At 40.7% G+C, this 26,296-nt stretch overlaps 1 protein-coding gene and 1 long non-coding RNA gene across 5 annotated transcripts in view; one reads left to right on the top strand and one right to left on the bottom strand.

Moving 5' to 3' along the window:
- LOC127647329 (protein sidekick-1-like) overlaps window positions 1-25,999 on the bottom strand; it is a 474,624-nt gene extending 448,625 nt beyond the window's left edge. For 3 of the 4 annotated variants that reach the window (XM_052131501.1, XM_052131503.1, XM_052131504.1), the window contains exon 1: window positions 24,833-25,998. In XM_052131501.1, the coding sequence (XP_051987461.1) occupies window positions 24,833-25,208 (376 nt within the window). In that variant the 5' untranslated portion in view covers window positions 25,209-25,998. Of the gene's footprint in view, window positions 1-24,832 lie in introns of all 4 variants that reach the window. The other variant, XM_052131502.1, reaches the window with a different exon arrangement.
- LOC127647331 (uncharacterized) lies at window positions 17,714-20,262 on the top strand. The gene is made up of 5 exons (XR_007971045.1): window positions 17,714-17,774; window positions 18,034-18,691; window positions 19,240-19,395; window positions 19,486-19,568; window positions 19,733-20,262. It is a non-coding gene; the product is annotated as an uncharacterized LOC127647331 (long non-coding RNA).
- Window positions 26,000-26,296: the final 297 nt, after the last annotated feature.

Here is a 26,296-nt window from a genome sequence, read left to right as displayed (position 1 = left end):
CATTGTTAGGCCCTATATCGTTTTGTGGTTCAAGACCATAGTGACCATAGTGTCAAGACCATAATTTAAAAAAATAATAGAATTTTGTATATGTATAATTCCACATCCTGGGAAAATCTCACCTAGAGTAAGTCAGCATATATATTAGCAGGCTTCTAAAACCTTTACAATATGAAAATAATAATATCTTGTCCTAAAATGATTTAACACTGTACTAAAGACTGTACATGCTGTCTTTAAATGCCGAAAGTGAGCCATCAGGCTAGCAGTCTGCTGCAACCTTTAGATTAAGAAAATGCTTTTTTAATAACAGTGTTTATTATGTTAGAATATGCAAGTCAATTGAATGAACTCTTGGACACCGGCGTTTTAGCGCAGGCTGTGGAATTTTACAGTCCCTTACACACCATAACAGTACACTTTTAAAATTATGTTCCCCAACTCTGTAAATTATTAAATAGAACAAGTTGACAAAATGTTGACAATATCGAGACAAAATCAAATGTACTACATTGTGGCAAGGAGGAGGGTGGGGCCGGGCCATGATGACGCAAGCCCAACCCCTAATCAGGCTAATCAAGCCGACGAGACGGATAAAGGCAGCTGGAGACGGCAGTTCAAGAGAGAGAGAGAGAGAGAGAGAGAGAGAGAGAGAGAGAGAGAGAGAGAGAGAGAGAGAGAGTTTGTGTTGAATGTCTTTTGCTTTGAGTTGATCGTTAAATTATTATTTATATTGGGGATTAAGTTTTGAGTTCTGGAATTTACAGTATGTTTTTATAGTAGAATGACCTCTTATATGTCAAAATATCAAGAAACATTTTATTCCTCATGACATTACCCCTTTAATAAATCACAGGTCATGTAAAAGTCATGATGTGTACTCACTTATGCTTATTCACGGTACAACAGAAAAAAAGTGCATTTACCAACGTTTTTAATGTATTTGTTTTGAATTGTTTTGTTCTGTATTTTGTTTCCAAATTGAATGCATGATATATTGTAATAAAGAATGCCCAACTTTGATGTAGGAGCTTAACAGGTGCACTTGGAGGCTGCAAAAGATCACAATATATCTCAGTTTTGAATTGCAATACACTAAACATTGGAATAAAGAATGCAATATTACAGTATTGCAACCCACAGATAGACAATATTGCATCAGCAAGTCCCATTCCTAGTCTAAATTGGGCATAATACTTTAGTGGATGTGTGTTGTGGTCATTCTCAATGTTTTTATGCCTTTATAACTTATGCTTCTGGATTCATGTTTTGAAGTGATGCATCAGTATGAGATTGCTGGCCAAAATATCAGAGGAAAACAAATAAAGATAAATGTTTAATTTACCTTTTGTAGCTTCAGTAATATAATGTGATATGTGATGTATAATTTAAATGGCATGCATTTAACTGTATTTTAATGGTTATGATGATGCTTATTAACAAATTATATTGTACGTTTTCTAATCAGATACTGAATAGAGTACACAAAAGAAAAAAAAATTCAAGCAATGGAATTGCTTTGGGTTCAAAAGTTTTTTTGATGGTTTTGATGTGATATGGCTCAACTCTAACTGAAAACGAATGACTTTCAATTACTATGATGCTGGAGATTAACAAATCTGTTAAGAATCAGATTAACAAATGAGTTAACAAATCATTCTGTCTGGTCCGCTAGGTTTGGTCATATGTGATTCTGAGGTGTGCCAGGGTGGAACGCTGGCAGAGAGCTCATTTAAACATGCGTAAGTAAATATGCGCATACTCCCTCGCAGTCTAGATTTGGGAGCATGATGTCACAGGGTTCAGGTCAGATTGTTAGCAACCAGCACACTGGCAGCCAATCAGGCGTGTCCCCCAGTAGCCATCACAGCTGGCAAAGTCACATGCCCTCCTCACCCCCCACATCCTGCCATGCTCATTTCCATACCGCACCGCCACAACAGAGAACACGAGCAGCCGTTTAACTAAGGGTTCATTTCTACAGCTATCAGCACTCACCATCTGTCACTGCGCTCGTTCACACACACACACACACACACACCAGAGTTTCCGCTAGAAAAAAATGGTGCCGGTCACAGAGGTTTCGTTTTACGGACATTTTGATGATATGCCGGTCAAATATATCGCCTCTTAATTAGTCAAGTTGAGGAAAACTGGAGGCAGTCTATGTAACTTAAAAAATGACATAATCAGGCCGTATAGAATGCAACATATTATTATTAGCTTAACTTTCAAATAGACGAAAAAAAAACATGAACGTCCGATTGGCGTCAATCAACGCCAATTGTTTTTTACTGTGGTTTCACACACATTCACTTTTTGAAACATTGAGGCACGGATGTACCTAATACAAATAAATAAAACATCTCCAGTTAACTAGCAGATCGTTCATTTAGTCCGTTATTAAATAAGAGATCTAGCGCTAAAATCTGTTGTTTTTGAAATCAAGCTGAGCGCTCGTGTCCGCTGCTATCAGTTGCATGGACGACGCGCTGCGCGAGTTGCGCAATCTTCACTAGGACGCGCGTTTCAATCTATCGCCGTTGCGGAGACTCTCTATTAATTCCGGTGAAATCACAAAATAAAATGCACACAAACGTGTCCCTGCTTGATATAGACTGTAACCATGCACTGATGAACATAGGCTATTCAGTTTTGATGATAGAGAAAAAAACTGCACGAATGCGCGGATTAGAAGCACTGATCTATCTATAATGAGATGTTCCTGATTCACCATCGTCTGGCCTCTGAAAAAAGCTTTTAAAGCTAGTCTGCCTGGGCCTGGCCATATTTGAAACGTCTCACTCAATCGTTCGTTGTTTAGGTCTATATTGCAGCCGTTTTAGGCGTGCGCTTTATTTGAAATGCAGCATGCGATGTTGTTTCATAACTTTCAAACGATAGAGCCTGTTCCTTTATAACATAGCAAGAGATCAGTGTATTTTTGCTTTATACATTTTAGGCTTATTCTCAAATTCAGACTGTGTTAGGGGGACGGGATTATTAGGCAATTTCAATCGGACAATTTGACCGGAGAGATTTAATTTTGTCGGACATTGAATTTTTTTACCGGCCAATGTCCGGTAATTACCGGACAACGGAAACCCTGACACACCCACATAATGGAAGTAGAGGAATTTCATGGATCACATGCTTGGTAAAATGTTTGTTTCCTCTCAGAATTATTACACAAGATGGGGCATGTGGAAATCAAATATACAATCTCAGGGGCACAGACTGTTTAAGACTTTACTGACATTTTATTCAGCTTTCAGTGGAGAAATCTCAGTGCAAACCCAAGGATCTTTTCAAGTATACATTTGAATGTCTTAAAGAACAAACTGCTACAGTGGCCCTAAAAAGTGTTTTGACACTTTTTGACACTTGAGTTAGACTTACAAATGTCTGAACGTCATTACATTAAAAACAAAATATCAAACAAACTAGTTAGTTTCTCAGAACTAATTGGACATTTATTAACCAATTATGGCTCTCGAGAGAATTGGTAAATAAAAAATAAAAAACCTAAGTGCAGCTTTAATGGTAAACACAAGCTGTCCAGAAGAAAAAGGTGAAAATTGTGATTATTGAAAATAATACTAGGGCTGCCCCCTAATAGTCGACCAAACATTAGTCATAAGAAGTTTTGATTGTTCGGTTGGTCCCAGTATAAAAACAACAACACAGTAAACCAACAAAAATTATTACTGCTGGTTGGACACTAGGTGGTACTATGGGTTAAATTTAATTAAGCAGGGTTAGGGTTAAGCCTACACAAAAGCTATTTTATCTATTTTAACTAAAAATTCTAATGAAACTGGAAAAAAAATAAAGTGCAATTTAAATGTGTGTTGTTCAACTTTTTGAAAGATGGCATTACAACAGTTGTGAAGGGCAACATCTCTTTGGAAACTAACCTACTGTGCATTCTCGACTGGTGGTATTTCGTTGTCCAGGAAAACACATCATGTGTGTGAATACATTTGTTTGCTGCAGATTTGCACTCACAATAAACTGCTCTGAGGAAATAAAGTGAACTGAACTCAAAGCACTTCCTGAGCTGAGATGTCTGAGGTCATTTGCAGAACTCATAGATGATACTGTTCTTGCAACAACAAAAAAATTCAGAAGACAGAAACAAAGAGTGAGAACCTTTTACATACGTGTGTTCCACGAGGCTGCACGCCTCCGAACAAACACGTGTCATACATGTGCATAGACAGCTTTTCTGTCATCTGTTGTTAATAATATAATAAAGTGTTTCTTCAAGCGCATGACTGTGTGTCTACTGGTATTTTTAATATTAATTTGATAATAATACTAGCCTAATAATAATAGTAATAATGAAATACATTAATGGGAAAACAAGCCCTTCAAAGGCATCTCATATTGGCAATCACTCTGACCATCATCAATCCTTGAGATCATTGTCTATCCGCACAATCCAAATGTGCATTTCTCTTGATAAATAAAAAAACAATTTCAGACAGACTCCTTGCTGGATTTTCCGACACATTCAGCATCATTACCACTTTTGCCGGTGTCGCTGTGGCTTACTTCGTGCATGCACTGGTAAAATTTATATTTTAAAGGCTCATTATTATGGTTAAGTATTTCTCTGTGATGTAGAACAGTGTTAGCAATGTTACTGATAACATTCTTTCTCAGCCCTGGAACTCAAACCATATTCTGATGCCCCCTAATATATACATATTTAAGTAATTCAATTAATATCATGAATTTGCGACAACTAGTCGACTAATGGCTTAAACTAACTAGGAAAATCTTTGGTCGGGGGCAGCCCTCGGTAATACACTAAAGAGAATAGAGTTGCGCACATACAGTAAGTGTAGTGAGCAGTGCGTGTGTTTTTGCCTTTTTCTTCAAAGTAAATGGCACTTGGTTTGATATTTGTTATATATTGAAAACATATGAATACATTTTACATGTGAAATACTTTTGGGGCCACAGTATTGTATATGAGCCTTGATATTTTTATTTAAAAACTACAATAAGCCAGGTGAAGTAAAATAAAATAAAAGTACATTGGAAACGCGCATCAAGATTTGTTTATCCAAGGCCTGAATTTCACTAAAGAAGCATAAAAGCATAGTGGAGGTACTGTCTAAATTTGATATCCAATGCTTCTGAGAGATGGCCATCCCATGGCAGATGCATAATACTGACAGAGCGTGCCAAATTATGTAAAATGCCTTGCATAAGAAGGGACAACAAATGTACCAAATCTGCTGGCAGTCTCAGTCACCATTCACCTGTGTCTCATATTCAAAAAAAGGAAGACCATCGTGCATGTTTGGAATAGCATGATGGTAAATAAATGATGACAGAATTGTAATATTTGTGTGAACTAACCTTAAGTTGGAGTTGAAGAGCTCCAGTGGTTTCAGTTTCAAAACACATGGCGGCGGTGATGCATGTGTTTACATAGATCATCTGTGCAAATCGTAGGCAAATCATTCATGTTGGCATTCAAGGCATGCCTCATGTTTGCATAGAAGGAATGAAGAAATGTAAATGACCTCATCATTTTGCTGGATTCAGATGACAGATTGCCTATGGAGTCCAGGGGTTATATATTAAAGAGGGACGTAAAGATTACGGTGACAATGATCTAGCAGTGGGGGGAAATGCTGAGTGTGTCAAAATCTTTTTCAACTCCATAGAAAAGCATTTGGCAGGAGGTTGAGCCCAGTATTCACAGCCTTTCTTTGCAAATCAGAATTTGAAAGCTTGGGCGAATAGGCAGCTGCAATTTTATGATTCCAGTGATTGAAGTGGCTTTCAGCATCAATTCACTTTTGAATGTCACCGTGCCAATCTCTGCATGGTGGCAGTACGGCTCACTTCAACAGGTGTTTCCTGCCTTGGTGCAATTGAACCTTGCCCCTTTGCTCTTTTACCCCACAGAGAAACTTCCACTGATAACAATTGTGTTATTGTGAAACCAAAGCCTGGATCCCATGCTGCTCTTCACATGTGTCTAGTGTCAAAAAACATTTAATGTGACCTACTTATCAGCAATACTGCATAAAATGGGTTCTTTCAAGAGGGAAAACTGCTCCAATTCAGTATCAGAAAGAAAACATTGAAGCGTAAGAAAATATTTGCTCTTGTTAATATTCAACAAATGTTCTTCTGTTAAGTGAAGGTTTTTGATAAAATCTGTGAACATTAGAGCGAGAGAGTTAGCGAGAGCTTTTAAAGAACATGAGGGATTTGTTTTCTGTAATCAATAATTGTGTGGGAAAGCATACTGTATCAAGAAACATAAAAAACTTATAGGCCTAATTCATATCCCTGTTCTCTATTTTAGATGAAATACATTTGTATAAAAGCATGTTTCAATCTAACCAGGACGAAGGATCATCCCAGTCAATATTCCATCCAATTCTCAACAAGATTCTCAGCCATGTTTGCATTGGCCTATTTACATGTTGTTTTTTGTTTGTATTATTTTGCTAAATAGGGTTGATTTCACGGTACATGAACATTTGGAAGCAATGTCAATGTCAATTTCCTTTATAATTATGCTGCCCAAACTCATGCTATTGGTTGAACCAAAGTTATGATGTCCGTTTTTTGCTAGAACCAAAAAAATGTGTGTTGATAGCAACAATGTTTCCATTTATTGGGGAAAATCAACCTACACTATTAAGCTGGAATACCAGAAAGTAGTTTAACATGGAAAGAACCCTTAACAAATGTACAAAACAAGAGTGACAATTCAATTTGGTCCCCACCAGGGGTGAAAATTTCATCAAAATGTTGGGGGGGACAATAAACATAACAATTCTCAAGAGCAAAATATTTAAAACGTTTTTTTTTTGTTGTTGCCCCGTTTGCATTTGTATTATTTTAGTTCTTAAACAATTATTTTAAGAATATATCATTATATTATTTACAATACACATATTTTAATGATATTTTAGGGGGGGGGGGCAACCCTCAGATGGGGGGGGGGGTCCTGACCCCCCGCGATTTCCGCATATGTTCCCCACACAACAAGTCTAGGGCTGTTTAGGTTTTAAAGATCATTGCGAGCAAATTTTTAAACTGCTATGTTAGCAAACCCCCATTATCTAACAAAAACCAAAGCCATCTTGTGTATATAATACACAACAACAGCTGAACGTGTGCCAGCTGAACTGGCAGAATTAGCTTATTAGCTTACATATGGGAGTCATTATAATCAGGATAACTGTTATTGTTCAAATAATTTTATTGTTGCTGTACATTATCAGCCTGCCAGCCAACTATCACATCAGGTGAATGCACTCTTTAAAATGGTCTCTAATTTGAGTTAAAATGACTGAAAATCAAAAATCCCTTCTTGAATCTGATTTTAACTGACAGTCAGACATAGGCTGAGCTGGTGTTATCATTTAATAAATTATTCACCATCTACGTAACTGCTATCTCAAATGTATCAGATGAACCAGAGTTGTTCAAACACTGTCTAAAAGACTGCATGACTCTGTATTTTACAGGGATGTCAGAACTGACACAATTTATACTGGTGTAAATCAACAGGTATTGACAGATTTCTACACAGCAGTTTTGCCCAATGGGTCAAATTTAATTATTATTTCTTTCCAGATTCAAAGACATATGAATCTCTGAAACAAATGTCAGATATGATTTAGAGATCAGCCAATCAGTTTTTCTTACACCTATCAATTTTTGGAGAAGTTTGTCTCCATTCATCTCCTTTTGTTCATTCAACACGTTCGATGAAAGATTCAGAATCTTAAATATCTCTGTAAATGTCCTCAAATAAAAAAGAAACCATTTAAATAACCTTATGCTGCTATAAAGATATGAAATCAATAAAGGCTGGGTCCCTGTAACTTTGCAACTTAAGATTTCACAATAATCTTAACTGACATTCCTCATTATTTTCCAAAAGAGTAACACCTGTTTCCTAAACCAGCACGTACTGTATATCGCTCGTTATAAAGCTGAACTTAAGTGCTTTGTTACAGTTGCTGTCCAGTCTAAAGGTGCTGTTCACTTTGGCCAGTATACGTCCATGGGTTTGTCTTCTCAACATGAAGATAATGTGGAAATCCTAACAAACATGGAAGTTGTTTGTAACCTTGTCGAAGCGACAAAGTTTATTATCAGTTGGTTTCAGATGGATTGATGCACAAATTCATGAGATAAATAAAAGTAAAGCAATAAATTTTCACTGATGAGCCCAAACATTATGACTACTCACAGGTGAAGCTAATAACGTTGATCATCTCCTAACAAGGGCACGTCAAGGTCTTGGTAGATGGTAAGCGAACAATCAGTTCTCATAGTCAATGAGATGAATGCAGCAGAAATGGGCAGGAGTAAATACCTGAGCGACTTTGACAAGGGCCAAATTGTTATTGCCAGATGACTTGGACAGAACATCTCTGAAACAACAAGGCTTGTAGGGTGCTCCCAGTCAGCAGTGATGAGTACCTACCAACAGTGGTCCGAGGAGGGACAAACCACAAACCGGCCACAAGGTCTTGGCCACCCACGGCTCATTGATGTGCGAGGGCAAAAAAGGCTATCCTGTATGGTCCGATGATTCACTTTTTTTTTACACCATGTGGATGGCCGTGTATATGTGCGCCATTTACCTGGGGAAGTGATGGCTGCAAGATGCACAGTGGGAAGATGACAAGCCGATGGAGAGAGTGTGATGCCACTGGGCAATGTTCTGCTGGGAAACCCTGGGTCCGGCCATTCATGTGGACATCAATTTGACATGTGATTGTGATGGCTAGTAAAAAAACTACCAGCCCGACCAGGTAAGCCGGAATAAAAAATGCTTAATGGATAGTTCACCCAAACATTTACTCACCCTTATGTCATCCCACATGTGTAAGACTTCCTTTCATCTGCTGAGATTTTTGAATAATTTCTCAGCTCTTTTGGTCCATACAATGCAAGTGAATGGGTGGCAAAATTTTGAAGTTCAAAAAATATATATATATTAATTCAGTAAAACATTCAATGCCAAAAAATCCTATTGTTATCAAGTGTTTTTGTCTTGTTTTCCATTTAAAAATATACAGTCAGGCTTCCTAAGCTACCAATTGGCCCAGTTGCTAGGGTGGGAGAGACCCAAGACTCGAGCTGCAGTGCTGCTCTTGCGTGCCATAATTTGAGTTTAATGTGATCTTGTAAAGTTACGTTAAATGAGATCAAATGACTATTCGACAATGAACATTTTTGTCAATTTTTTTATTGTCTACGTTGTCGATAACATCAATTAATTGTTTCAGCCCTCTTCAGAAGTAATATGATAGGTGTGGGTGAGAAACAATTCAATATTTAAGTCTCAGTCAATCTCCACTTTAACTTTCACTTTCTTCTTATTGTGTTTTGGTGATTCACATTCTTCATGCGTATCACCTCCTAATGGGCAGGGAGAAGAATATCTAGCAAAAAAGGACTTCGCCTATCATATCACTTCTGAAGATATGGACTAAAACACTGGAGTTGTATGGACTACTTTCATGCTGCCTTTATGTGCTTTTTGGAGCATCAAACTTTTGGCACCCATTAACTTGCATTGTATGAGCTGAAATATCCTTTTAAATATCTAAATTTGTGTTCTACTGAAGAAAGAAAGTCAAACACATCTGGGATGGCATGAGGGTGAGTAACTGATGAGAGAATTTTCATTTTTGGGTGAACTATCCCTTTAAGCCCTGTTTTAGATTAATTTGGCTAAGTGCATGTTTAGTCTGCTGAATGTTTTCCCATGAGATGTTTGTGTAAATTAGTTCTAATCTGAAGTGTCAAATCCAGTCACATCAATTAATTCACTTCGCAATTAGCTGGAAACGCAATCAAAGTTTTGAGCAATACAATCAAGGAGGGAACGTAATGCCTAATTTTGCCTCACCTAACTCCAAGAAAAACAATTCACAGTTTCATTAACCTTCACGGAATCATTGTATGTAATTATTAACTTTCTTTATAGAAGGATGAGAAAAGGAATTTAAAATTATAATTTTGTTAAGCAGCACTGACAGAAATCCTCATTCCGGAGAGCTGTACTCATCATTTTAATTTAGAGGAAAGGAGGCAATTTTTCAACTCTGACGTGAATTACTATGTGGTATCCTTCACCTGGATGAGCTGGCAGCATTGCACAACTGTGGAATCAATGGCTTGTGTACAAATCAATAATCAAAATGATGGCATTCAAGAAATCATATGGAGCTGCACTGCCACAGTCTATGCCATTGCTTCTTTGTTTTCTGATTCAAACTTATTTTTTTTTAAAGCAGATTCTGATACAGGAGGATCCTGCGGAAAAAGAAACCTTTTGCACAGATTGCACAAATGTTGAGAAAGTGAAATATAATAGTTTACAGCCATAAATGAGTAGTGTGGATTTGTCTGCTGGCACAGCTAGCAGATGATTTAAAGCACATGAAGCTCGTGCTCGTAGAAGAAACTACATTTACCTACACAATGCTCTGGCACAAACATCATTAGCCCAGAGACCTTTCTAGAAGCACAACAGAGGATTGTGCAACTGCTACTACTTGACAAACTCCCTCTCTGCCTGGATGTTTGGTTTTAAGGGCACCGTAGTTTTCTGCCAGACCCAAGCAGCTAGAAAATCAACTGCAAAAATAAGTTTATGATTTGAGACAAACATAAACACCTGCAAAAGGCCAAGTGCAATTTTAGGGTATAATTAGGAAAAACTGAGTATGTTCATAAAAACGCATTTGTGCATGGAACGTTTGGTTACGTATGTAACCTCTGTTCCCCGAGGGAGGGAACGACACGTTGGGGTCTCTCTTGAGCGCCGATATCCACCTCTGATCTATGAAAAAAGGCCAATGAGAGTTGACAGCCGGTATTTGCATGTCCCGCCCCCAGACATACGGGTATTTAAGCGGCGCAAATAAGGGAGTTCATTCAGGATTTTTCTGAGGAGCCGGAAATGGTCCGGCCACAACAGTGGCTCGGTTCAGCGACATGGCGGAGGAAAGACACAACGTGTCGTTCCCTCCCTCGGGGAACGGAGGTTACATACATAACCAAACGTTCCCCTTCTGTCGCTCTCTCCACGTTGTGTCGGAGAAGCGACACTAGGGGACCCATTCCAATCTTGCCATGCGCTGACCCATGTACGTGAACCGCCGATACAGAGGCGGGCAGGAATTTCATCCAGTGCCGTGCATCGTCTGTACCTGGCTGCACGTACCCTTCTCCAATGCCCCATAAGAACATCGGAATCCTTCTAGTTACCCTGGAAGGGGAACAAGGCGATGTTTGCCAACATGGGAACGGGCCAGCCTGGCTGGGCCTCTTTTCTCTCTATGTTTCTCGCATAGAGCAATCACGGCCGGGGCCCTTACACGCATATAGGGAAGGGGGTCTTACCCAGACCCTGCGGAGACCACACCAGCCCTTTTTCTTGGGGAGGAAAAGTGGTAGACACGTCACACGGCCGTCTTAGGGCTCGTGTGGAAAGTATGGTGCGGTGGTAGATCCAGCCTCGAAAGGGGGGAGTTGCTACAGCACGGCGACCGGGGCAGCTGTAACTGCCTAAGGGAGACACGGGGGTCCGCTCGTAAGGGGACAGAACCGAGGAATTACACACAGGGGGAGTCCGAGCAGGAGGCCTTACCTGTGGAGCACCTATACCAGTACAGGGTAGCCATCAGGGTACCCGCAGTGGCTTGGGTCGGCGAGTTCCTCCGCTGAACTGCGGACCCGGAGGGCTGGGGAGGAATCGACCAGGGTCCCGACTCGGAGTGGGGCGCCCTGGGAAGAAGGCGCACTACTTTACCTTAACGTCAGGAAAAGGGCGCTGGGCGCAAGCGATCCACCCGGCTGGTCGGTCTACGTGTTACCGAGTTCTACGGGCTCGGACCTGACAAAACACGAGACGCAACCGACTCGACGCGGAGGTTGTAAAACCTTGCGAAGGTGTTGGGTGTTGCCCAACCCGCGGCTCTACAGATGTCTGCTAGGGAGGTGCCCTTGGCCAGTGCCCACGAGGACGCAACACCCCTTGTTGAGTGAGCTCGGACCCGCAAGGGTAGGGGCACGGCCTGGGTGTGATAAGCCAGTGTGATGGCGTCGACAACCCAGTGGGCGAGCCTCTGTTTGGAGACGGCATTCCCTTTCTGCCGTCCCCCAAAGCAGACAAAGAGCTGCCCAGAGCGTCTGGTGCTCTGTGTGCGGTCCAGGTAAATGCGCAGGGCGCGCACTGGACATAGCAACGAAAGGGCTGGGTCTGCCTCCTCCCGGGGCAGCGCTTGCAGGTTCACTACCTGATCTCGGAAGGGTGTGGTAGGAACCTTGGGCACATAGCCCGGTCGCGGTCTTAGGATCACAGACGTATCCGCCGGACCGAACTCCAGGCAAGTGTCGCTGACAGAGAACGCTTGCAGGTCCCCGACCCTCTTGATAGAGGCGAGCGCGATCAGCAGGGCCATCTTAAGAGAGAGGGCCCTGAGTCCAATTGATTCAAGCGGCTCGAAGGGAGGTCTCTGGAGTCCAAGACTACCGAGAGATCCCAGGAGGGAACTAGGCCTGGCCAGGAGGGATTCAACCTCCGGGCGCCTCTCAGGAACCTGAGCATCAAGTCGTGCTTACCCAAAGACTTGCTGTCTACAGGATCGTGGTGGGCGGCAATGGCGGCAACATACACCTTCAGGGTGGACGGGGACAGCCTCCTGTCCAGCCTCTCCTGTAGGAACAGGAGCACTGACTTGATCGCGCATCTCTGCGGGTCTTCAGTTCGGGAAGAACACCAATCTGCGAACAAGCACCACTTTAGGGCGTAAAGGTGCCTGGTAGAGGGGGCTCTGGCTTGGTTGATTGTATTCACAACGGTCACGGTAAGCCGGCTAGCTCTTCCGCATCCCGTCCAGGGACCAGACGTGGAGGTTCCAGAGGTCTGGGCGCGGGTGCCAGAGCGTTCCCCGTCCCTGAGAGAGGAGGTCCTTTCTCAGGGGAATTCGCCAGGGAGGAGCTGTCGCGAGAAGTCTGAGTTCCGAGAACCAAGTCCGAGTGGGCCAGTAGGGGGCCACTAACGTGACTTGCTCCTCGTCCTCCCTGACCTTGCACAGCACCGGTGCAAGAAGGCTCACTGGGGGAAATGCGTACTTGCGCAGCCCCGAGGGCCAGCTGTGTGCCAGCGCGTCTGTCCTGAGGGGAGCCTCTGTTAGGGCGTACCAGAGCGGGCAGTGGGAGGTTTCCTGGGAGGCAAACAGGTCTACCTGGGCCTTGCCAAACCTTTCCCAAATCAGCTGGACCGACTGGGGGTGAAGCCTCCACTCCCCACCGGGCAGGCGTTGTCGTAATAGCGTGTCCGCTACGACGTTGAGCTTGCCGGGGATGTGAGTGGCACGCAGCGTCTTGAGTCGCTGCTGGCTCCATAGGAAGAGACGGCGGGCGAGTTGTGACATGTGGCGGGAGCGTACGCCGCCTTGGCGATTTATGTACGCCACCACTGTGGTGCTGTCCGATCTCACGAGGACATGTTTGTCCCGAACTAATGGGAGGAACTTCCTGAGAGCAAGAAGGACGGTCAGCAACTCCAGGCAATTGATGTGCCAACGCAGCGGGGCCCCTTTCCAACGGCCCGCTTCTGCGTGCCCGCTGGACCGGGAGGCGTCGGTTGTGACCAGAACGCGTCGGGACACTTGCTGCAGGGGCACTCCTGCCCGTAAAAAGCAGAGGTCTGTCAGGCGGGGGTGATCCTTACCCGATGCGTGCCGTGGTGCCATGCTTGTCTCGGGACTCGAGTCTGGAGCCAGTGCTGGAGTGGTCTCATATGCATCAACCCCAGCGGCACGACCGCCGCGGAGGACGCCATATGTCCCAGGAGCCTCTGGAAAAGTTTTAGAGGGACCTCTGTGCCTGGCTTGAAGGAAGCGAGGCAGTCCAGCACCGACTGAGCACACTCGCTCGTGAGACGTGCTGTCATTGAGACTGAGTCTAACTCCAACCCGAGAAAAAGAGATGCTCTGAACCGGAGTGAGCTTGCTCTTTTCCCAGTTGACCTGAAGCCCCAAGCGGCTGGTCTCTGTGCGGATGCCGGCAACTCGTAGCGGGGCAAGGGCCGCCTCTGCGACCTTGGTGAAGACGCGAGGGGACAGAGACAGGCCGAAGGGGAAGACTTTGTACTGAAACGCCTGGCCGTCGAACGCGAACCATAAGAAGGGTCGGTGTCGTGGCAGAATTGAGACGTGGAAGTACGCGTCCTTCAGGTCTACCGCTGCGAACCAATCTAGATGCTGAACACCAGCCAGAATATTTCTCTGCGTGAGCATTTTGAACGGGAGTTTTAACAAGGCCCGATTGAAAACTCGCAGGTCCAGGATTGGTCGTAAGCCGCCGCCTTTCTTGGGTACAATGAAGTAAGGGCTGTAGAAACCCTTCCTCATTTCGGTTGGAGGGACGGGCTCTACCGCGCCCTTGGCTAAGAGGGTCGCGATTTCCGTGCGCAGGGAACTGGCATGCTCGCCGTGTACTGCGGAAAAGCGGACGCCCCTGAAGGGGGGCGGGAGCCGGGCAAACTGAATTGCGTAACCGAGTCGAATGGTCCGATGCAGCCAGTGTGATGCGTTGGGAAGCGAAAGCTTCACACCCAGCCCAGAACTACACGGGAGGAGCTGGTCAATGACCTGAAAAGAGCTGGGACCACCGTTTCCAAGGTTACTGTTGGTAAAACACTAAGACGTCATGGTTTGAAATCATGCATGGCACGGAAGGTTCCCCTGCTTAAACCAGCACATGTCAAGGCCCGTCTTAAGTTTGCCAATGACCATTTGGATGATCCAGAGGAGTCATGGGAGAAAGTCATGTGGTCAGATGAGACCAAAATAGAACTTTTTGGTCATAATTCCACTAACCGTGTTTGGAGGAAGAAGAATGATGAGTACCATCCCAAGAACACCATCCCTACTGTGAAGCATGGGGGTGGTAGCATCATGCTTTGGGGGTGTTTTTCTGCACATGGGACAGGGCTGACTGCACTGTATTAAGGAGAGGATGACCGGGGCCATGTATTGCGAGATTTTGGGGAACAACCTCCTTCCCTCAGTTAGAGCATTGAAGATGGGTCGAGGCTGGGTCTTCCAACATGACAATGACCCGAAGCACACAGCCAGGATAACCAAGGAGTGGCTCTGTAAGAAGCATATCAAGGTTCTGGCGTGGCCTAGCCAGTCTCCAGACCTAAACCCAATAGAGAATCTTTGGAGGGAGCTCAAACTCCGTGTTTCTCAGCGACAGCCCAGAAACCTGACTGATCTAGAGAAGATCTGTGTGGAGGAGTGGGCCAAAATCCCTCCTGCAGTGTGTGCAAACCTGGTGAAAAACTACAGGAAACGCTTGACCTCTGTAATTGCAAACAAACGCTACTGTACCAAATATTAACATTGATTTTCTCAGGTGTTCAAATACTTATTTGCAGCTGTATCATACAAATAAATAGTTAAAAAATCATACATTGTGATTTCTGGATTTTTTTTTTTAGATTATGTCTCTCACACTGGACAAGCACCTACGATGACAATTTCAGACCGCTCCATGATTTCCAGGTGGGAGAACTTGCAAAATAGCAGGGTGTTCAAATACTTATTTTCCTCACTGTATATATAAGTGGCAGCCACAATTTAGGAATAATGTACAGATTTTGCACTTATGGAAAGAAATTGGTACTTTTATTAACCAAAGTGGCATTCAACTCATCACAATATATAGTCAGAACATTAGTAACGTGAAAATGTACTAATACAATTTGAACAAAAATGTTCAGAACATCTTAAACTACTTCAAGTTCTCATAAAAAAATCTTCCACGTGCAGCAATGACAACTTTGAAGATCCTTGTCATTCTAGCTGTCAGTTTGTCAAAATACTCAGGTTACATTTCACCCCACAATTCCTGTAGCACTTGCCATAGATGTGGCTGTCTTGCCGGGCACTTCTCACACACCTTACAGTCTAGCTGATCCCACAAAAGCTCAATGGGGTTAAGATCCAAAACACTCTTTTCCAATTATCTGTTGTCCAATGTCTGTGTTTCTTTGCCCTCTCTAACCTTTTATTTTTTTTTTTCTGTTTCAAAAGTGGCTTTTTCTTTGCAATTCTTCCCATAAGGCCTGCACCCCTGAGTCTTCTCTTTACTGTTGTACATGAAAGTGGTGTTGAGCAGGTAGAATTCAATGAAGCTGTCATCTGAGGACATGTCAGGCATCTATTTCTCAAACTAGAGACTCTGATGTACTTCTCTTGTTTAGTTGTACATCTGGCCTTCCACATCTCTTTCTGTCCTTGTTAGAGCCAGTTGTCCTTTGTCTTTGAAGACTGTAGTGTACACCTTTGTATACACTACAAAGGTGTACACTACCTTTTTGCCAATTGCATGCAGTGTATAGCCTTCATTCCTCAAAACAATTAATGACTGACAAGTTTCTAGTTTGCTATTTTTTTATCTAATATTGATCTTAAGACATGCTGGTCTATTGCATACTCAAAAACAAAAAGCCAATGTAAAGCTTAATTTAATGAACCAAATAGCGTTCAACTGTGTTTGATAAAAAGGCAAGTGATTTCTAGTACCAAATGATCAATTTAGCATGATTTTTCAAGGATAAGGTGTTTGAGTGACTGCTGCTGGAAATGGGGCCTGTCTAGATTTGATCAAAAATGACTTTTTTCAAATAGTGATGGTGCTGTTTTTTTACATCAGTAATGCACTGAAAAAAGGGCAATGGGGAGATTGTTGAATTTGCAAATATGCAGTTCGTATTTCCTACATGATAAATTTGTATTTGTCATCTAAACATATTTGAGTCTTGCACCATTCATTTATTGTTGAAGGATGTTCAATCTTTTAGAATTAGTCATGTTGAAACGTAAGAAAGTAACGTTTTCTCTGGAAAACTCCGCCCCCTGGAAATATACATGTATGCTTTGCGAGGGAAAACCAACTGCACCACAGTCCGCTATTTGGCCTCTCGCTTCGAAAAGGTTATTGTGGGTCCAGAGTAGGTAATTTAAACTAAAATGCCAGTGAGAAACAGAGAGTAGCCCCTTTGAATGTGTACATTTTCATGGAGGTAATGTTTTTATGTACTGGTTATATCGAGCAACATGATGGAAAGTTAGTGCTAAAGCTTAGTTAGCTAACGATAACACTAGCTTTAGCCACCGTTGAATATTATGATGTGTATTCAAGTTTTTAGAATTTTGTGCAATCTCTCAGGCATATATTTTTTTGTGTATGTCGACTAACTAAGAGAGAGACTAATGTTAACTGGTGGCGCCAACAGTGTCTTAAACCAACTAATGCGGGGTGGGAGAGGGGAGGGGATGAAAAGTTAGCGTTGACTTGTCGAAACATGCCTGCTGCCACAAAACAAAGAAACTTCAATCAGGGGTAGGCTGGACTACTGTATAGCTTTGAATCTGAAAAAATAAATACTGATATTTATCTGTAGACTGTGTTTATAGTCAATTTTACTATTGAAAAGGCCAGTATATGGCTTGCTTTTTAATGTCTTTTCTTATATATTTTTATATGTAAAAGTAACATTTTATTTTTCCTCCTGTCAAGAAACACCTCGTTCCTCCAGACTGACTTCTGCTTTGCTTTGAATGCTGTTTGGTAGTAGCAGTATTATTCAGATCTTTTAATTGCATTATTTTATTTTTAACTTAATTTTAGGTGTTTCAGTGAACATTTTTATGTGCTCTCTCAGAGGGAAATTCAGGTATATAATTCAGGTAAATCACCTAACAAATCATCTTTCTCTAATGCTTCGCCAACCAGTTGGAAAAATAAATGTAAAATTAATAATACGTTTTATATCAATTTATTTTTAAAATTATGAAGAAAATATGCTGAATTCTCTGAAGCTTTACCTATCTCTTGAAAAAATGTAATTACATTAAAAGTTAGCTACTGCTTTATGCCATTCCTCTCTGGATGAATCCTCAGCCCTGTCTAGTGGTTGTGCTGACACTGACATACTCTCTTCAACAGAGTCAGAGACATCCAGCTCTAGGCAATTTTGGCCCAGCAACTCCCTTGCTCCTCAGTTTTGCTTTGATGCAGAGCTGAAACTTGAGCGAGGCAATGCAGCATACAAAGAGGAGGGTACATTGCTTACTCCAGATCCTAAACTGAAGTCGAACATTATTGAAAGCCTGGTTCAAGAAATTGTCCGATACAACGTTTATTTCACTGATAAAGAGTTTAACACAGATGGAAAGGCCCTCACCTCTAAACATCCTTGACTCACTGAGAAAGGCTCCCTGACAGGATATGCTGGTTGGAAAACTAGCTTAAAGAATACACTTGCAATTTACCACACTCACTTGAGAAAACTTGTACATCCTGAGGTGATTGTAAACTCTGTTAAGCACAAACCGGAGGGCAAATCAAGTGCTGCTTCTGCCATCAAAAGACCACGGCAGCCTGAAGTAAACTACCCCCCTCCCTCCCCCATCCCACCGGAGAATCTGATGAGAGCCTTGAGAGTGGCACTTCTTTCAGATGTGAAGAACAACAACAACAACAGGGAAGTGGTTATGATGAAAATGAAAAGACATTTGCTTATAGGAGATATGAAGTGGTTTGTGACATCCCCATGATCCAAGACTTCAGGGCAAGATGGCCAGCACTCTTTGACGTAAGCAAGGTATGTCATTAATTACACTTTTTGTAGGCCACTGTTTCCATGGAGGAATTTTGTAATTTAATATGTTAACAGTGTAGCTTTGGCAGCTTTGATGAAACTCTTAATTGTGAATTGTTTAACATTTTCTCGATTTGGATGTTTTTTTTATCACCATCTGGGGCTTGTCTAATAACCCAAGTTTAACTTGATCATTTGACTATTTTACCTTTTTGGAAATTACTGACATTTTTTTCACAGGAAGCTTATAAGCGTATAAGCTGGACCTGTTGACACAGGATTTTAATTCAGTTTAACATGAACTCTATGAGTGAGCAGTTTTCCACTGAAAACAAGCTAGTTGTAGCAGCAAAACAAAATGTGGGGCGAATAAATTATATTAAAACTAGGACAATCATAATATTATAAGAAAAGTTTTATGACAAAAACATTTTAGGTTTTTAAATTTAATTGACTAATTTAATGGTAATAGTTGTTAACCCTTTTTGAATGTGTGCCTTTCAGAATTGTGTTTCAACAGTATTTTTATATGCGATCAATCTTGTTTTCAGATAAATGCAGAATTTAAGCACATTACCACCATGCCCCTACAGTCCACATTTCTGTCGCAGATAGATGTGCTGTCTGACAAATTTCTAAAGCTATTTCAAAAGTGAGGAGGACAGATAAGAAGAAGACTGCAGACCATCATGGAACCCAAGGCTAAAGTAAGGCAGAATTTTGTTTTTGGTGTACACATTTGATTGGGGAAAAATGTATTCTAAAAATAACTTGCTCTGCTTGACACCCTTGGCCAGGATGATGATGTTGATATTGGATGAGAATGTATTATCAAGGGGCTCTATTATTGAGAGAATATGCGGCGAGTACAATTATAAAGGTTCAGTACTTTCAAACTTTATCTTTCTCATTCTCATTATATACAAGTTTACGTTTCTCATGATATCTACATTATTAAATTATTGAAATTACATTTGTTATAATATTCCCAGAGCAGTGCCCAGTGTTCGGTTGAATCTAATATTGTGAATGTGCATTCTCCAGGCTGCAGACAAAGCCTTCATCCCAGGATCCATTGAGGAGACCAGAGTATGGGAATCTACGTTCTCAAACACAAAGGTACCATGACAGACCAGAGGACATCGAGGTTGTCCTTGAGGGCCAGATGGTCTTACAAGATTTGGATAACTTTGCATTCGCTGCTGCGATGTTATTTGGACAGATGTTATTCTGAACTGATGTATACCTTTGAGGTACTGCAGAAAATGGTCATGGAGCTGGAAGGCAGCACACTTTCAAAGAAAGCACAAGTTCTCAGAAGCAGACTCTATGAGTGAGCTGTTTTCATGTTATGGCAGGGTATGACAAGGTAGTTTCACATGTTTGCCTCTTGGAATAAGGATCATTATTTATTTTTCGTTTCACACACCCACACACAGAAAACTTACTTATAGAGTGCATATGGAGTGAAACTTTTAATAGAGGGTAGGTTGGCCACTGTTTATTTTTTTATTTTTTTGGTGATGTGTATGGCATGTGTACGATTTTCACGATTATCTGCAAATGTACCTATAAAAACCTCCACAAACAGTATCACAACTTAAGTTTTATAGAGCATTCATTAGGACATGCAGTTAACATATATATTCCTAATTTAAACAGAGAACAAGTTGAAAGCGAGTAGGTAAAGTACTTGTATTTAAGTAGGTGCAATTTTCTAAATTGGCTCTCTGACACCAAAACGTACTGCACCTATTCAACAAAAAAGTATGTATACCCTTTCAATAAATTAAATATAAATAAAAAATAAATATATATATATATATAAAAACTATAAACCATGTGTTTAAAAAAAACGGTGTCCGGCTAGGAGAACCTTCTTCCTTTATTCAGTAATCTAATGATCAGCCGGATAATCACCGCACTTTTACGCTCACTGAAATCTTATTAAAGTTGGAAAACTATTTGAAGGCATCGTATTCACTATTTAATCATTTAAAGGGGGAGGCTGTTACTATGGTAATGAGTTCACAAGGTGATTGTCTACGTAATGCTGAGTTTTTACTACACGATTTTAAGCCCGATTTTCACTCGCTGACAGTTTTGTGGAGACCTAAGAGACCTGGAGACTAATTTTCAGTAATTTGTTTAAAATAGACAACATGGTTGTTTGTTCCGGTTTTTAGCTGTAGCTTCCAAATTTTATGGGTTATAGCCTTACTGCTTTTAAAAATGTACAGTATTAATGTTGAAGATAGGACTACATCAAGTAGAGGGATGTACAAAATGCCTTTATTTATTGACAAAAGTCAGCTTATAGTATGCTAAAGCTTTATAAGTATAGTGTGAGATTATTTATTTTATCAGGTTATTTTTGTTTATCGGAGCACCACTGAATATACTGCATATATTTTACATATTGGTTTAGCAGATATTAAATATACTAAACATTAAAGATACACACAGCATAAAAAAGCTTTCACTTAAACATAATTAATTAATGTTAAATTAACAGGAGGTAACTATAAATACTTGAAATGAATGAAAAGCATAAAACAACACATAAAAATTATGTTCGTTTAACAAACATAAATTAGGCAACTTGAACATAGATAAACAATGTTGAGTAAACACAACAGGAATATGTGCAACCGATGTACATATATTTTTATGTTAATCCAACATATATATATATACATATATATATATATATATATATATATATATATATATATATATATATACATATATTTATTTTTTATTTTTTTTCCCAGCATGTCCTGACTATATTTTGTGATCAGTTGAATGCCACTTTGGTGAACTAATCTTAAGGGGGAAGTGTGGAATTTCTCTTCCACTAGTGGCAACAAACAGATTTGCAAAAATACAGATTTTTCATGAAACATTTCTCCTAATGCAATTGGCCAGTAAAACAGTCCCAAACTCAACCCATTGGTTGAGCGAATGTTGCTATGTTGGGCTAATGCTGAAATTGCTTATTTATGGTCAGAATCACTTATTTATGGTTGTCTCTGCATATTAATATTAATTAAGACAACATATTTAATAGGTTTAGGATTTATGTATTTTTTATGCATCGATAATCTGAAAATGTTCCCAAAGTTTATTGATATACTGTATATCTGCATTTTTTTTTTCAGATATACAGTAAATAGGGATAATCATTGCACAATTTTGTATGCACATGCAAATTTCTCAACACAACTTTGGTAAAGTGTGAGTGGCAAGGTAACTTAAATGGGGTGACACAACGGATGCGTCTGGCGGATGACATGGCACATTCTGAAATTTTTGGCATGTATTGTGGAGCCCAGCTACTAGTTCAGAGGCTGCTCAAAATTCTGCAATCAACCTCACTTTGTTCCTTCTTGAAGAAGTACAAAAACCTTTGTAACTTTTCTGTGTATGTTGACTAGATTCACAACTTTGGACTGCAATCTGCACCGAATCGACTTGTCCTTCAGCAGGGCCGCCGATAAGGGGGGTCAACTGGACCTTTTGTCCTGGGCCCAAGCTTTGAGAGGGGCCCGGACTGGAAGGGGCCCCACGGAAAGGCTGTTCTATAATGTAGAGAGCATGTAAACACGTTCAGCAGGAGATGCGGATATAAACATGGAGACAGTGCGCAGCAGCAAAAACCATCAGGGTAGCGCACATTGATGGAATAACTGTACGCAATCCCCTATTTGTAACTGCAGCCCTGTCCTATATTATTAAGTACAGTAAATTTTATATCACCTCCTTGTGATCTCCCAAAGCTCCAGACTACAATAAATGGAAGGCCAACTCACAGTGAATAGGAAAGCACAACAATTAGGCTTCAATTTAAATGTCGGACAAATTTTTATATATCAATGCCTCAAAAATGTGTAGCAAAAATAACGTCTAATCAATGATCAATTTATCGATTTTATGAAATAGCTAATATTTATTATCGAAGAATTCCACACTTCTCCTTTATAATTCCAAGTTGAATTCTATATGCTTGCTCTGATAATGCTGTTGGCTCCTCAATTCAGATCAATAATATCTAACCCATTCCCAGATCAGTGCTGGGAGCTCTCCAAACATCAAAGACCTTGACACAGGACTTGGGAACTGGCTGAAACTGCATGCACCTCTTCAACTTTGCTGAAACTTTCAAATTTAAATAAAGTACATAAAGTTTGAAGCATGCAATAAAAAACTCTAACTGTGAGTTTCATTAACTACATGATGACTGTGTCTGCATTACCATTTCTCGGTTTGTATATGGTCTATGCATCTCTTACAGTGATAGTTCACCCAAATATATATATTTTGGTTAGATCAGTGGTTAAATCAATGTCTTCTGAATTTATCCATCTGGATTTTGGGAGAGAACAGACCAAAATGTAACACCTTCCTCAATGTACATCTAGACGATACTGATTTCAAGCTTGATTACACAACCAACATTAAACCACCAGAGCCTTATGGGTTTCTTTTATGCTGACTTTATCTCCTTTTTGGAACTTCAAAGACCTGGCCACCGTTCACTTGCATTGTATGGACCTACAGAGTGGAAAAAATTTTCTAAAAATCTTTGTTTGTGTTCTGTAGAAGAAAGAAAGTCATACACATCTGGGATGACATGAGGGTGAGTAAATGATGAGAGAATTTTTATTTTTGGGTGAACTATACCTCTAAGGGAGCCTTCAAAGCATTATTTCCTATGCTCAAGGTTAATCAGAAATCCCAGCTGTGGATAGTGTAGACTTTGCAGCATAGCTTTGACACCATTCATGATACGTACAAATTCAATTGCCATCAATTTCCTGACTCTTTCAACAGGGCATTAAGATATGAGGTATTTAGATTTAGATTTGAGAGGAATACCAATATGAGAGGAATACATACAACTGTATAGTTTGAATGAACACAGTTTATCTGCCCAATGACAGGGCTTTATCTCAATTGAGTCTTTATCTTAAGCAAGCTGTGTGGAAGGGACATAAAACTCCATACGCTAAACAGAACCTCACACTTGAGTATCTTCGAGATAGTGATATAGCAGAGTGAAAATGATATGAAGCGTTATCTTAAGTAGGCATGTTTTTGTGTTGATTTGACAAAGCACAGAATCTTAGTTACAAAAACCAAACACCATTTTATTTGTATCTGAATGCAGGTTTTAAGCTTTTTTATATTTATGCCTGAGAAGCTTTTTTGAAAAGAAAATCATTGCCACTAATTTTCCAGTGCCTTCAGGAAAGCAAATGGAACATTTCAAGTGACTAAACTACATATTGTGGGTGGAAAGAGCTTACAGAGGGATAAGGCTTTCTATTCACGAGCATCATAGTAGCTTTTGATTGCAGCGCAATGGTGCAAAATGACACTAATCTGAGTAATTATAAATGTCCCTTTTAATGAACCATACAGTTTTTAGTATGTCTAAACAAAATAATTTGACAGGGGGAAAAAATAGCCCATTAATAATAATCATGCATGGCTGACCATTTCTATTATATCCTACAATGTCTAAAATAACTAAATCCATAATAAAAAATAAAAAAAGGAGGTAAAATATGGAAAAGTAGATCTGTGAGAACATAATGTTTTGTGCTCACCTCCATCATCACATTAGAAGTAACTCTGCACAGGCACATTAAGAAACATGCTCATTACAAAAGCTCTTTTTAAACTACATCAGCACTTTTCTCAGCGTACCAACTGTTACACTTGTCCACAAGCGCCTCACCATACGTATGCATACATCATGATCCATCTATGAGAAAAATAATAGAGGGAACAGCGCCCAAATCCTGCATATACACCATCTGTGGCCATGCATGCAGTCTGACCTAATGACTCCACTTTTGTTCACATCTAGAGATCTCAGCTCATCTGTCTGTTGCATGGACAGGCACATATTTCCAATCGCCATTATCATTGAAATCAAGTCTGGAAGCCCCATGACAACAGTGCAGCGGTAAAAATCATGCAAATGCATTTTATGCACCATTCATAATCTTCAATATGGCAGCATTAGGTTAATTTATAGAATTCAAACCATGCATATAAGCTAATATACTTTTTATGCATGATCTGAATGGAGCTCATCATATTCTTAGAGCACATAAGGTGTGTTTTTACTCTTACCTTGTGCAACTGCTCTCAACACGTGCACGTGCATGAAGAAAAACGCCCACCAAATCCAAGCGCACAACGTAAACTTTCTCTTTCCATTCCAGCTGAAGTTTCCATCGGAGAAACTTGTTAAAATCTTTGAAGAAGTGGTCTTATTCTCAAACATGATGGCATTCTTGTCCACACACGTGAAAGCAGGAGTTAAGGAAGTGAGGGCTCGTGCTTCACAGGTTTTCCAGAGAGAACGAGAGGAGCTGTCGTCTCCTGAGTAAAACCTGTCCTCCTCCACGCGATCCACGCTCCTGTTCTGTCTGCCTTTTATGTGTGATATAGGCAGACCTGTGAATTTTCGCTCAATGGATTTGGGATCAGAACCCCTCGCGCCCATCACGGTGTCTCGAGCTGTGATATTACGCCGCTTCTGCGCTGTCCATGTATCGCGTGCGCTCCGTTCAGCAGGTTCCAACTTATTCACGTGCACTTATATCAAAACTGTTAGCTAGATGAAAACATACATTTCGTCCGGTGGTAAAGTCCCAGTGATATCTGTGAAAAAATATGTTAAATACCGTTCTTTGCGTGATGCCCGCGTAGTCGCGCAATCAGTGTAGACACGTCATAATTGGTTTATAAATGCGTTTAAAGCCTATCTGTAATAATATTTGCACATTATACGGATAACAACACTTTACAGAATCACGTTAGCCTTTCTTGCAAGGCAAAGTCGATATAAAGTTATGTAGTCTCAAAAATAGTATTTAGCTCACTTTAAAAGCGATGAGCACTCACTGCATCCCCAAAGTCTCGTGCAAATGCGTTAATATTCGCAGGATCCTCTCATAAGAGTTTGCAGATCCAGTCGCATGCAGCCCTGGTCCTCCGGTTTGCTGTTACTTCAACATGTTGAAGGGAATGAATCCAAACATGCAGTCAAAACCAACTATCAACCACTATTGTACAATAATACTCCAGACAGCTGCAGTACGTACAAGCAGCCACGTAAACAAACAAATTGTATGCGTACTTCAAGCAGTTCCTAATGAAACGAATCGCAGCGAACGCAATATTAATTTGAGTCTAGAAATAAATAAATTGCACTCATGTGTAGTGATCCCAGGTGTTCAGGATTTATTTTCAAATGCCCTGTAAGCTAATGCAACAAGCGGCTGTTCATTGTGAACGTCTGAGCAGAGCTCCGGCTGAAAGCGAGTGAAATGTAGTATACAGGTCCAGCGCACTTACAGCAACTTCCATTGAGAGCAGCATTCGCTGTCTTTCACTGACTCACCTCCGCCCCACTGAAGAATCATTGGCTGCTGCTGCTGCTGCTGCTGCTGCTGCTGGATCCTTCGGAGAGATTCTCTCTAGTTTTGCAGAAATTACATTATATTTGTTAATATATACATTTAAAAAATATATATAATATCAGACATTATTTGTATCTCTTATTTCACTTTTAGTAGTCTTTATTCATCT

The sequence above is a fragment of the Xyrauchen texanus genome, chromosome 8, assembly GCF_025860055.1.
Source record: "Xyrauchen texanus isolate HMW12.3.18 chromosome 8, RBS_HiC_50CHRs, whole genome shotgun sequence".
Taxonomy (NCBI): domain Eukaryota; kingdom Metazoa; phylum Chordata; class Actinopteri; order Cypriniformes; family Catostomidae; genus Xyrauchen; species Xyrauchen texanus.
This window is presented reverse-complemented; position numbering and strand designations above follow the sequence as displayed.